A 13920-nucleotide genomic window follows, 5' to 3' on the forward strand; every position below is an offset into this window, starting at 1 on the left:
ATCATAGTTTGAGTCATACATGAATAAAGATAAATTTTAGGAAAAAGAATAACAACTTAACAAGCCAAAAGTTTTATCATTACATGTATTGTATTTGATCTACAACTTGACAAGGATAAACTTTTGTGTATATATATATATTAGGTTTGAATCATAACTTAATAAGCTTAACATCTTAGGCTTAACCTTTTAGGTATATTAGAATCAGCATCGATTCTAATATATAGCTCTTAATTTCATGAATTCTGCACTCAAAGAAGGTGTGTCAGTACCATTCATCCAAGTTAGCATTGATTTAATTATTTAAAGCCCTCATGCAGTGGCATCGGCAGCATTCTCTTAGCTCTTTATTGAAGGTAGGATTTGCCATTCGGAAAAAGTGCAAAGACCAAAGAATGGACAAGACTTGGGTACTATAGCAAAGAAAGCATTTGCAAGTGATCACCAAAATTGTAATGGTTTATGGCATCATCTTGAACTATTGTGCTCTTCAGGTCTTGCCATTTGGATAGGGGCAGCAGGAACTCGATTCCACCACTCCTTGATCCTCCTCACCAACTTCTCACTGCTCTCTCTCCTCACTGGCATCTTTCTTGTGTATACCTCCAGAAGCACCAGAGTGAGGATGTGGCCGAAAGGCACCAGGGTGAATCCTACTGCCACAATGACCATGGCAATAGCAACTTTCTGGGTTGTCTGAATGCAAATTCTTCAAGTTAAAAGGCCAAAGTAATTTTATCTGTCGTCTATTTTATAAATAAATACATCCAATAGCAGGTAAAATGAGTTGAAAGTGAAAATTATTTGAAAGACAAACCTTTGGAAATGCTGCTAAAAGAAGAGCTCTTAGCTTGAGAAGGGAAATGGTTCCTGTCCGAACATTTGTTTGAAGCTGAGAAACACCTTCTTGTAACATCAATAACAGCTCAACAGGGTTCCGATTAGGAGGAGGTGTAACTTGGAATACTTGAATTGGTTTTCCACCACTATGGTGCTTATGCCAGAACATGTAAACAGCAGCAGATAAGAAAAAGCATGGCAAGATGTACCTGACCCAACCCCTGACATTATAGATCCAGAAGCGCCAGTTAAGGAAACACAAGTATAAGAAAACAGAAAGTAATGCTGTTTGGGACTGCAATTATAGAAATACATTGATGCAACATATTTAATGAACTGAATGAAGTTGAAATATACTTGTTTCAACTTAAAGCCAAGAACAATTATGAGATTTAACAAGACGGCAGGGGGTACCAGTACCAAGTGCAGCAAGGGTGGATATAAAACCAAGAAATCAGAAAGAAAAACAACTACCCAAAATTCACATTTCTAGATATTAATTACCAAGGTAAATATATGATCCACATAAACCTAGTCAATGCTTCATTACTGATTAAGTATAATATTTTATAGTAACAGGATAACTATTTTTCTCCACAATTTTTTCCTGTCCTCAGTGAAATCCTAATGTAGGAAAATGCATGGAATTTATCATATAATATCTACAGGAGTTGAATTCTTCAATTGTGTCTACATGAAGATACAGTAAGTTTTTTCAGGAATGAAGCAATACCTGTAAAGGATATACAGAATCAAAAACAAAAAGACTCTTGATTTAAAAGGATCTTCCCATGCAGCTAAAAGATGGAGTAGTTTGCCAATTTCAAATAAAGGAAAAAGTAGATCCTGCAACAGAAGAAGATCATACACAACTTTAACTTGTTACAACCATATCCATATGATATAAGTGACTACGACACTTTAAATTGAAGGCCATAAGATTTCCAGCTTTGTCAGTATATCTAGTACAAATTTCAGAAAGACAAACACAGACGGATATAAGTGATGACCCCACTAAAGTAAAATTGACCATGGCAGACAGTAACTCTCAGGGTCATAATTTAACATTTTTCACAAGAGAAAAGAGAGATGTATTCTCCAGAAACGACACCTACCACTAGTCCCAACCTGTTAGTTTTGCAGAAGTGGATTTCCTTCCAAGGCACAAAATATTCTAAAAATTCATTTTTGGAATAAATTGAACCAAGGGTGCTACCATCAATTTTGTCTTCTGATATGATGAAATGTTGCAGATCTAAGACCCTAAATCGTTGAGCATTCACTGAGAGAGTCCAAAAAGGTTGGAGCAGTTTATACTCCGAGAAAAGAATATCAACGACACACATGCTCCGGCAATTAAATAGGCATTTTAATAATTTTCTTCTGCTGTCACGTCTCAACAAACTAACTTGAAAGTGTCTAGTAATATCTTTTATAACGAGAGGTTGAAGAACATTTGTATGTACCATGAGAGATCTGCTGAAGGATAAATGGCCACTAGATACCAAGATTAAATAGCAAAAAAAAAAAAAGAAGCCTGATATAACTAAGGTAGCCAAAGTGGAAAGCTGATGCAAGAAGTTCCACGAAAGCCACAGAGTAGTCTTGAAGGAAAAAAAGAAAACATTTTGTAATGAGTAATAAATTGTTTTTCACCATGAAAAATTAAACGCCCAAGCAGTAAAAAAAATGATACTTGCATGTTAACAGTCAAGAGTCTAAATATGGTCCATATACAGGATGTTTTGTCTCTATGGTCACTTGCAAGGTTCCAAATAGCTTCATTGTAGAATTTTTAAGTCGAAGGCCAAATTACTACTAAAGTTTAACTCACCTGAAGCATTCTCTTAAGACCTACATATTTGGAGTGCAGAAGCAAATACACTCTTTCTAAGACCTATATGAGAAAATTTAGTGGGAAGAAAATAAACAGGAGCTTTTGTCTGAGTAAATTTTCCAACAACTAAAATGAGATAAAACAGAGAAAACTCTGTATTATATAGCAGCATACCTTAATAGCAGCTAAATTTGTATCTATATCCTCCACTTTGACCTGATATAATGTTGCACGTGCTTCTTCAACTCTGCCGGAGTAACGAACTGATTCTCTAATGGCCAATTGTAGTGGACTTGTCTCACCAACATGGATATTACCAACCAAAACACCATTTTCTTCAGGATTATCTTCCTTCTTTAGTAACAAAAAGCCCATTCTTGTAAGTGTATATAATGAATCTGATAAAGGACCTGTTAATTGCTTTTCATAAGATGCAGTGACAAGGCCATCATGGTTTTGAAATCTGATCCGCATGAGCTCCAAGTGATTATATAGAGCTTCCAAAATCTTGTCACCTTTTGGAAGCTTTTCAGCCAAGTTAAAAGGAAGTATGCTCTTAAAATGTGAGGGCATGCCATGAAAAGCTTCTTTCACAGCACGAGATCTAAAGATACCTAGAGCTGCCTTGGAAAGAGATTCTGCCCTTTGAAACCTTTTTAGTTTGTACTTCCTTATGAATTTATTGGCACGCAGGACTTCCTGAATGATTGCAAACCAGTAGTCTCTGTGGGAATGACCACTAAACTCAAAGACAATGGGCTCGACTCTGCAAACAAATGAATCATATAGCAAACCAAGATCTATCAGTTATCAAGAAGCTATCCTCTGTTCCAATTAGATGAGGCCATAATTAAATTTGGCACTTGTTCACTTACACAGAATCCGACTTGCATATAATGGCGTTATCAAAGAAGCGAGCACCCCATGGCCCAGTTAACTCACAATTTACCACCTGCTTCAAGTCCTTGGACAAGTCATATTTGGATGTACCAATGCCTGATGCTTCAAAATATAGGGCATGGCTGGTGAGTGTCAGCCTTCCTGCCATTAAAAACATCCTTCTGAAGCTTCTATGCTGATAAACATTTAACCTGCAGAAAAACAGATTACCGGGAGAAAGATGCTTAACCAGGCCTTGTGGATATTCTGGTGTGCTGCAGAATAGATTTAGCATCAACTTCTAAGATAATTTCTCCATCAGCAAGGCAAAAATTGAAACTCTGTGGTCGTCCATATATATGCTTCATTGATTTCAGAACCCTATAATATACACATTCCGTAAGTGTAATGTCATCAAGCCAAAAGATATGGCATCATAGTCAAATATATTCTGGAAAATTTATCTGTTTCCAATGCAGCAGTCCGTGATCAAAAGTCGTAAATCCAGATTACAAACGTTACAATGCTTGCTAAACCAGTGGATAATAGCAACCTTATCATCTTAAAAAAGATTAATTACAAGAAAATGCCATCAAAATCTATACTCCGAAATGGAATTTGATCATGATAATTCATAACTTCAGTATAATCCATAAAACATTTAGTAGCACAAACCAAAAACTTACATAAATTTTTATTGACCTAGAAAATGATCATGTAACAAAATATCATGACATGGCTATTCTTAGTAGTCAAACCCTTTTCCTATAATGCCTCATCAAAAAATAACATGTGGCATTGTTTACTAAGATGGTTAGGAATTGATCAAAATTAATCATTATAATACATTTGGGGTCAACTACTTGGATATTTTCCATTCATTTAGTTCTATCAAGGGTCAAATAATATAAAGGTTTCTTATGTCTTACCCTACCTCCACCTGTCATCACATAAAGACCATAGTTGATTCATCTTGTCTAACCAGTACACCTACAACTCACGTTTGGAAAAATATCATTTAGAATGGTTTTATACCATCAGAACTGTATTACTAGATTCATTGACAGTGACAATGGTTATATTATGCTCGCTTCATGATAAGAATCTGCCCTTTTAATCGGAGTCAAATATTCCTAACTGATCGCAAATGTAAAAGAAAATAACAACAACTTGAACATTTCCTTGTATGGTGACCCAGAATCAACATGCAAAATAGTTGCAGTATCACCGTGACCCAGTATCAACTCTCATCACATTTCCTTGTTTTATTATGCTATCCACAATGAAGCATATATATACTCCTGGTAATTTTCTCCCCCTTTTTATGTTTACAGTAGTCTATGTCTGTCATAACCAGCGATAGTAGCGAACCTATTACTCATATTGCCACAGTTTTCGCAGTCGTAGCATCTTGGAACAGAGCTATAGAAATCCAAGACTCCATGGCTTAATCGTTCCCTCATTGTCAAGATGCTTGCTTTCTCTCAATCATGTGTTTGTCTACAAGTATGAATATGTGTGCATGTTTATGTGTGAAATGGTCTATCAGATAACTAATGCAACATTCAGATTGTAGACATGTGAACAGTCAGCAAGTAAGACAGCAAAATTATGATTATGAAACAGTAGCTAGAATTGATGAGTTATAACTCATGTTAGTCAGCTTAATTACTGAATCATGAAGAAAGAACTCCTATTGAAGTTCCTCTGACAAACAAGCAATCAACAAAATTCTCAGGAGAAATAAAAAATAAAAAGATATCAGATGGCGTACTTGTAGAGTCTTTTGAGGTACTTGTCATATATCAGAAAGTGGAGTCGGCCACCTGAAGAGCTAGTAAGTGCATCAAAGAGATTGTGCACAGTGATTGGATCTGCTACTAAAGCACAAGCAGAAACTATTCGGGCAAAAGCTTCCAGTCCAACAGTCTTCTTGCCATCAATCTGATGCAGGAGACAAAAATAAAGACCGATTTAAATTCATGTCAAAAGCAGAATATGAAAAATGATTTGACATGATAGTCAAAGTTATTAGAAAAAAAAGAGGATGATTTAAAGAAAAATGACAAACCTGACTAGCCAATCTCGTCACACTTGCATAAAATAATGACCCCTCGTCATCATTATCAACTTCTGGACAGTTAGAGAAACCATTTTCCTATTACAATTATCAAAATGACAATTAAATACTGCAGAAAGTTGGAGATCTCAACCACCAGATACCGACAAAGGAACAATCAGGATCAATATACCGAACATTAAGTGATAAAAACAAAGGAAATGACAGAAGAAAAGTAAAGATTAGATGCATAAAGAGTTTTTTCTCCTTTTCTACTTATATGCATAAATACTTAATTCTTTTACTTTTTTTTTTGTAACTATATTCGTAAGAGTGATCCAGTAGAAGGTTACTGTGATAGTGTTGCTAAGTGACTTGTACTTGAAAAATCAAAGTACAATATAGTACCAGAAAGCCATGTCATAAATTTGAGAGGGTTTTGCAAATACGCTGCTGTAAAAGTGGATAAGTGTCTCACATCGAGTAGGAATTCAGTCTCCGTATCAGGTGCTTCCCATGCAAGCATCATGTCAAAAGTTAACAGGGAAAAACCCTTATCAGCCAGATGATCTGGCCGCTGAGTTTCCACACGAAGAGCCTTGTGAGCACAGTACTCCACTAGGTTCCTAGCATAAGACGTTGGTTGATTCGAATGATCAGGTAGCTCATCTTCAAAAGACTGCTGCAGCTGCTCCACTGACAGGAGAAGAATCCTGAAACGCGAATGCCCATCAATTATCACTTTTTCTTTTCCACAAGCCACAAAAAATATCACTACCTTAACGTGGTGACCAACTATGAACAACAACAGAGCAGGCTCTTTGTACAACATGAAACAACTCATAGCTAAGCCAAAATTTCTGCCCTCCCTGTAAAAGTTTTGTTACCAAAATACACCTCACTACCCTGCACAATCTTCTTCCCGCTACGGAAACAGCTCGGAACCGATCCAATATCTACATTGGTCAAGGGAAGCCTTCAACAAAGACCAACAGCAACTCAACAAAATTGCATCATTGCATCTCAAGGGATCCAAAGGCAAAACTTTTTACCCTCCCTGTAGAAGTTTTGTTCCCAAAATACACCCCCCCTGCCCTACATAGACCAATATATCTACTACATTGGTCAAGGGAAGCCCATTATAAAGATCAGCTGCGACTCGATAAAATTGCATCAAGATGGTCGCTGAAGTGAATACATTTTCCCCCAAACAAAAGGAGGGATACAGAATGGCAAGAGATGATCGAGAAGAAGAAAAGAAAGGCGAGAGCTCAACCTGGAGCACCGACGGATGACCAAACTGGCGACGGAGGAGAGGTTGGGGATGGGACTAGAAGCGGCGAGGTCGCCCTCCATCTCCGCCTCCTCTTCTTTCTTGTCGCCGCCGCCGAGAAGAACGAGTTCAAGAATCCCCATTTCGCACGGTCGTCTCGTTCATTCCCCGGCGATTCTTCTCCGGCCTCCGGATGTGAGTTGCTGCAGCGACCGTTGCTTCCTCCACGAAAGGCGGTTTCTTTTTTATCTCTCTCCCCTCCTGTAACGATGGAAGGAGCGAGCGAGCAGGAGGAATCCCCGCCACTACCACCATCTGCACCTCCGAACAAGCGACAACTTCGCGGATCGCGCAGATGCTCGACGAGCCATCGGAATTATTATTATTATTATTATTATTATTATTATTATTATTATTATTATTATTATTATTATTATTATTTAATAATTAAATAACAACAAGATATAAAATTAATTAATTATTTATTTAAGTATTTTAATTTAACTCAAACGCTGTTTTTTCCACTTTCTCAATTGCCCCCAATTTCGTTGGGTCGGTTTGTGTCATAGACCTTTCTAATAAATGACTTTTTAGGGAAATAAATTATTGAATAGTCGATAAGCACTTGCTGCTTACTAATGATTACCTTCAAACACTTGTAATTCAGTAAGTATGAAGCGTCACAAAATAATATTATTTTTTATTATGCCATATAATAGGTATACAGGCCACATAAACTTAATTGGATATGAGTGATGCAGCAATATTTTTAATGGTAATTATCGAAAGGATGGCTCCAATAGGAAGCGTGTTGGAATGGTAGCTGATGTACTGAATCACGTGCGTCGAACTTTTACGTGTCAGGAAGCACGTGCACAACTGTGTACCGTGGGCGTACGTGTTTGGTGTGTTCGTTAGTCGCGTGAGATCAACGATAAGCCGCCGCATGGTCTCACGATAGGGCTCATCCAACGGCTCTCATTGGTCAATATATTTTGTACGGGCGAGCATACCGTTGCTTTTAATCAAACGTGCACGATGCGAGGCGTGGTGGAGACGCCGTTTGGTGCGCTTAGAGAAACGAGACTCGTCACCTATTCCTCGATTCCAACGGACGTTTCACTGTTCAAAAGCGCCGCCTCCTTTCCCAAGGCTCCGAAAAAGCGTGCTTGGCGGACCGAATTCGCTAAACTCGGAAGAATAAGAAGAAAAAGAACAAGGCGGTGAAGGCGGCGGCGAAAAATTAGGTCATACTTCGAAGGCGCATTCTTCTTCTTCTTTTTTAATCTTCGATGTACTACTAATCCGACTCGAGAGTACAGATCAGCTTAAGATTTGAGCTACGATCTGTTTACTCCTAAGGATCCGTCTTGATTGCCTCCGATCTAACTTCTGAACTCTCCGTTTTTCTTAGATCTTTGGGTTTTCGGTAAAATGATCGAACATGATGAATCCTAACTCTATTTTTGTTAGCTCGACTTTAATAGTTGTGTCCGATCCTTTTTTTGGGATCATTGTGATTTCGATCTTTGTTTAGTTCTTCTGTTGTGGCGTTTACGGCTTATTTTGGGCTGTAGGATCGATGGCGAACATCGACATCGAGGGGATCTTGAAGGAGTTGCCGAACGATGGGCGGGTGCCGAAGACGAAGATAGTGTGCACTCTGGGGCCGTCGTCGAGGTCGGTGCCGATGCTGGAGAAGCTTTTGAGAGCTGGCATGAATGTTGCCAGGTTCAACTTCTCACATGGGACGCACGAGTACCACCAGGAGACCATTGACAACCTTAGGATCGCCATGCAGAACACACAGATTCTATGTGCCGTCATGCTCGATACGAAGGCATTTTTCTTCTCTGATGATCTTTGATGCTGATATATTTTCCATTTTAGTTGGTTTTTTAGTTTAAAAAAAAATTGAACTACTTCTAAGAAAATGTTTGATTAATGTCATGTTTATATGGAAATAGCTTTAAGTGAAGATCATTCGGCGCATTTTTCTAAATCAATTTTGTTTCAACAGGTACCTTGTTCTAGCAACTGACCTGTTTTATGCGTTTCAATTTCTTCTTCTTCCTCTTTTTTTTTTAATCCAGTCTTGTTGTTCTTATGGTGTTGCCTGTTGAGGCGAACCTTTTTTTTCCCTTTTACATTTCATGTATGGAAGTATTTGGGACTTTCAGTAAAATAAGTAGTTCCTCTGAAAAATTTGGTCATGCTGAAGATATAATTAAATCATGAATGTTCTTGGCTCAGTAATTGCTCATTTTCCTATATTGTATCTGGTGGCCTCTTTTGAATCTCTTACAAAAGTTAAAAAACTGAAAATTTTTTGTCATGCTGGTGATATAATTTATACCATGAATATTCTTGGCTCAGTAATTGCTCAAATTTCTATATTGTATCTGGTGGCTTCTTTTGAACCTCATCTGAGATTGACATTTATTTCAGTTGGAGAATAAAGAAACGTACAGGCATATTTATCTCTTAATGTTGTTTCAATATGCAAAGAAAATTTATCTAATATTTCTTTGCAGCTTTTCTTTTCTTCATATGGTTAAGGCCATACAATTAGTTAAATTTGCCAATTCTTGCTTTGTATGAGTCCGTATGTGGCATGTCTTATCAAAGTAAGGTTGTTGGTTTACTAACATGTTCCTCTTACTAGTACAGACCCTAAAACTTATGAGAGGCTTTCCAATTGAACTTTATATCAGATGTCTTTTTTTGCAAGATTTTAAGCAGAGGAACATCAGATGTCTTATTCTTTTTTGTTTCCATGTATAGTAGTAAACATGTGAGTATTTAGAAATTTGTACTTGAAGAAACAATGGGTCTTCAATTGTGCAACATTGGAGTAAATTGTCTCTTTCCATCTAACAATCGGCTCAAATCGAACTCGTTACTAATTGTTTTCCTGCAAGAATTCTTCATTTATGTTGTTAGGCCCTTGAAGTATCTGCCTTCTATCTTACTGTCATCACAGGGCCCTGAGATCCGCACTGGTTTCTTGAAGGATGGCAAACCTATCAAACTTAAGGAGGGACAAGAAATTACAATCACCACTGACTACAGCATCAAGGGCGATGAGAACATGATTTCTATGAGTTACAAAAAGCTCCCTGTAGATCTGAAGCCTGGAAATACTATATTGTGTTCTGATGGTACCATAACGTTGATTGTGCTGTCATGTGACCCAGAGGCTGGAACTGTGAAATGCCGTTGTCAGAACACAGCAACATTAGGTGAGAGGAAGAATGTCAATCTTCCAGGTGTTGTGGTTGATCTTCCCACATTAACAGAGAAAGATAAGGAGGACATCATGGGTTGGGGTGTTCCCAACAATATTGATATGATCGCTGTGTCATTTGTGCGCAAGGGATCAGATCTTGTTACTGTTCGACAATTTCTTGGTCCACATGCCAAACACATCAAGTTAATGTCAAAGGTCTGTATTTTCTTATCTGCTACATTATTTAAATTCCAAAAGCACACATGACATCACCAGGACTTCCTAATTTTAGTATAAGCAATGGTACCACCATTTCCTGGAATTTTGACTTTGTCAGGTCACCGGGATGCTTATTTCTGGCTATTTTTTGGGAGGTACTGATTACAAACTGAAATAAAGGCATCTGTCTGATATATAGTTGTCTGTATACATATGAAACATATACATATGCATACATTGGTTAATGTAGGAGTTCATCCAAGAGTGCTTGGATCAGGTTGATTTTGGAGTTTTGTCAAATTATCTTCTTGACTCTGCCCATCAAATCATCCTAAAATCAGTTTTGCAATATATTATTTTATTTTTTCACAATTTGATTAATAGACAAGATATCTTCAGTCTTTAATTTCTGGTCTGACTGATGTTAAAAAGTGTTTATTAGCTTGAATTATCATCATTTTGAAACCTCTAACAATGGATCTCTATCCCTAAAAGTTGGTCTTGTTGTTGCCATCAGTGTTTGTTTGAAATCACCTATGCATATTAAAATCTTAACAATGTACATCTCTGTTTCCTGTTGTTATTTGTCTATGTAGGTTGAGAACCAGGAGGGTGTCATAAATTTTGATGAAATCTTGAGGGAGACAGACTCTTTCATGGTTGCTCGAGGTGATCTCGGAATGGAGATACCCGTTGAGAAAATTTTCCTTGCTCAAAAGATGATGATTTACAAATGCAACCTTGTTGGGAAGCCTGTCGTCACTGCCACCCAAATGCTTGAATCCATGATCAAATCCCCCCGCCCAACACGTGCTGAGGCTACAGATGTTGCAAATGCTGTTCTTGATGGCACAGACTGTGTCATGCTCAGTGGTGAAAGTGCAGCAGGTGCCTATCCTGAGTTGGCAGTGAAGATTATGGCTCGTATTTGTATTCAGGCTGAGTCCTCGCTAGACTACGAAGCAATTTTCAAGGAGATGATAAGATCTGCACCTCTTCCCATGAGCCCACTGGAAAGTCTTGCGTCATCAGCTGTCAGGACAGCCAACAAGGCTAAGGCCAAGTTAATCGTTGTCCTGACTCGTGGTGGCACTACAGCCAAATTGGTGGCCAAATATCGACCTAGTGTTCCAATTCTTTCAGTTGTTGTCCCTGTGCTGCTGACCACAGACTCATTCGATTGGTCTGTCAGTGATGAATCACCTGCAAGGCAAAGCCTCATTTATAGAGGACTGATACCGTTACTGGCTGAGGGTTCCGTCAAGGCTACAGATTCTGAGTCGACAGAGGTGATCCTTCAGGCTGCACTCAAGTCAGCAGTGGAGCAGAACCTATGTGAGCCAGGTGATGCTGTTGTTGCACTCCACCGCATTGGCGTTGCCTCTGTTATAAAGATCTGCATTGTGAAATGATTAGCAAATCAACCAGGCATGCAGCAATTCAAATTGCTGTTAATGGCTTCCTTTTCTGGTTTAAAATAACAGTATATTCCAAGCTCAGCCTTCTTTTTTGCAAGTTCTAGTATAATGAGCTGGTCATTGGAGGGACTCCAATTTTAAGCCAATTGTTCCATGGTTTATGATTTCCAAAAACATTGCATTCCTCTGGCCTCAGGCTGGCCAATGCAGACAAACTTATACTCGTCTGTTTCTTGACATTGGTTTTGGTAAACGTGATTGAGCTATGTTTGCATACTTGTTTCTGATCATTGTGGAGAGTAGGTTAAGCATGTATAAGAGTTATTCCTCGGTTATTTTATGACATGTAAATTATCCTGGAATTCTGGGCTTGTTTTGCAGAGGATGTTAACATTCAGTTCGGTGCAGATGCAGTCACAAGCGGTATTTCAAGCTGATTAAGGGTGGGATTCATGTGGCTGTGATATCTAAATTTGAGGTAAATAATGATGAAAGCTTAAGAGTGCTGAGGTAGTAGAAATATATATATATATATATATATATATATATATATATATTTTACTTATGTTGGAAATTCTCTTTCATTTTCAGGCTCTTGGAATTACTGAATCATTAGGCAGTAGTTTGACTACAATTATGAATGGGGATATGCTTACTGACTGTATCAGGTGAATAGAACAATCTGTCACAAAGCAAGAAATTAGCATGATTTCCAGTCATCTTGCTTAATGCGGTGTATGTCTCTTTGACGGCGAGGATGATTCAACGAAGAGAATCCCAGCCACTCTGGGCCGCTGGATACCTCCGTCGATAGGTAGAAGGGGAGGTTCATGGCAAGTTATAAGCTCATGCATGCATGGCCACGAGACGAGCACTGGCGAGAGAATGGTTGAAGCCAAATCCAATTAATGGGTTTTCCTTATATTTCACTTAAGCGGGTCGGCTGATCCAATCCGCTGCGTCCCCACGACCTTAACGGGTGGACGGAGATCTTGACCCGAACTTGTTGCACCGAGCCATACCGGGTCTTAGATGGTTTAACCCGATCCGTTTTGGAGTCGAAGGTCCCAGCTCCGTCGTTGTGGGAGCTTAAGAGTTCGAGGGGGAGTCGGTTCGTTACCTTAAAGAAAGCTCGTCCTGAACCCGCTGCCGGTCGAATTCGCTGGCGATCTCAAGCGATTTCTTCGGTCGTCGCCTGGGGTTTGGATCTTTCTACCTTTCTTGAACGATTCTTCTCTTTTTTCTTTCAATGAACAAGATCTTGGTGCTAATTTTGGCAGAGATTGGGCGTTCTTGTAGAGGATATTGGGTTTTCGAGGATTCGGATCCGGAGTCACGGTTTGGATCTTGTTCGCCATCGAAGCAGCGATCTCTCTCTGGGGATGAACTCGTCTTCTTGTCGCGTCTCCGGGAATCTCCCGTTCCTCTATGAGGGTGAGCTCCTCGTCGATCGATCCTCCTGTGCTTTTCTTATACCCCGTTTGTTCGTTATTGTCGGTCTCTTTTTCGTTTCGATTCATTAGTTCGTAATCAAGTCCCCTGTCGGTCATCGGCCATCCCGATCCCGATCCCGATGACGAAAGGATGTGAGCCCTAGTTCTTGATTTGGTTTTGGGATAAGTAGTTTATCTTAGGTGTAAGCCCAGTTCTTGATTACATTATTAGTTCTTGAGACTTGTAGGTTTTAGGTAGTATGCTCATTTGGATTTAAGCCAAATAATAAGCCAGTCTTATAGATGCTGAAAGTGTAGAGCGCACGTCCATCTCAACATTCGTCATGCCATAAATTTTATATATATATTATTTTTTTAAGTATTCAATATTCGGATGCATAGAGTTGATGTATTATAATTTTTTTTTAATCTTAAATATATCTGATGATCGTACAAGACTCCCGATGTCGCTCATCATTTTAATCATATTATTTTTATTCTGTGAATAATAACTTTATCTATTTTTTTTTATCTTATTGAATAATTAATCTAAGAGATCGACTTCTTATCCATTTAATTTATTGATCTTTTCATCTTTTCTAGAATCACTAAGATTATATTTTATATATTTAGTTTTAATCTTACATAATATAAAATCTTTAATTTCTAAGACTTACCTCCATAGCTAAAGCTTGTAATTATCTTCACTTAGGCTCTCATTAACTAAGATAAT

The 13920-nt window shown here is 38.4% G+C and overlaps 2 protein-coding genes across 3 annotated transcripts; one reads left to right on the forward strand and one right to left on the reverse strand.

The window, feature by feature from the left end:
* Positions 1–181: 181 nt before the first annotated feature.
* Positions 182–7227, reverse strand: LOC103973774 (uncharacterized). Its single transcript, XM_009388427.3, has 10 exons — positions 6892–7227; positions 6094–6328; positions 5628–5714; positions 5331–5500; positions 3807–3937; positions 3553–3718; positions 2852–3443; positions 1574–1686; positions 818–1061; positions 182–696 (listed from the first exon to the last, which is right to left on the reverse strand). Exons 1-10 carry the CDS (start codon positions 7029–7031, stop codon positions 469–471), a joined length of 2106 nt encoding a protein of 701 aa, XP_009386702.2. The 5' UTR covers positions 7032–7227; the 3' UTR covers positions 182–468.
* A 724-nt stretch (positions 7228–7951) lies between these two features.
* On the forward strand, positions 7952–12030 carry LOC103971433 (pyruvate kinase, cytosolic isozyme). Of its 2 annotated transcripts, none has more exons than XM_009385454.3 (4): positions 7952–8135; positions 8466–8728; positions 9872–10333; positions 10933–12030. In XM_009385454.3, the coding sequence occupies exons 2-4, from the start codon at positions 8471–8473 to the stop codon at positions 11746–11748; spliced, it is 1536 nt and encodes a 511-aa protein (XP_009383729.2). In that variant the 5' UTR covers positions 7952–8135; positions 8466–8470; the 3' UTR covers positions 11749–12030. The 2 variants fall into 2 exon arrangements, with proteins under 2 accessions (XP_009383729.2, XP_009383736.2); XM_009385461.3 differs by lacking the exon at positions 7952–8135 and adding an exon at positions 8136–8317.
* Positions 12031–13920: the final 1890 nt, after the last annotated feature.

This window comes from Musa acuminata, chromosome BXJ2-2, assembly GCF_036884655.1.
Source record: "Musa acuminata AAA Group cultivar baxijiao chromosome BXJ2-2, Cavendish_Baxijiao_AAA, whole genome shotgun sequence".
Lineage (NCBI taxonomy): Eukaryota > Viridiplantae > Streptophyta > Magnoliopsida > Zingiberales > Musaceae > Musa > Musa acuminata.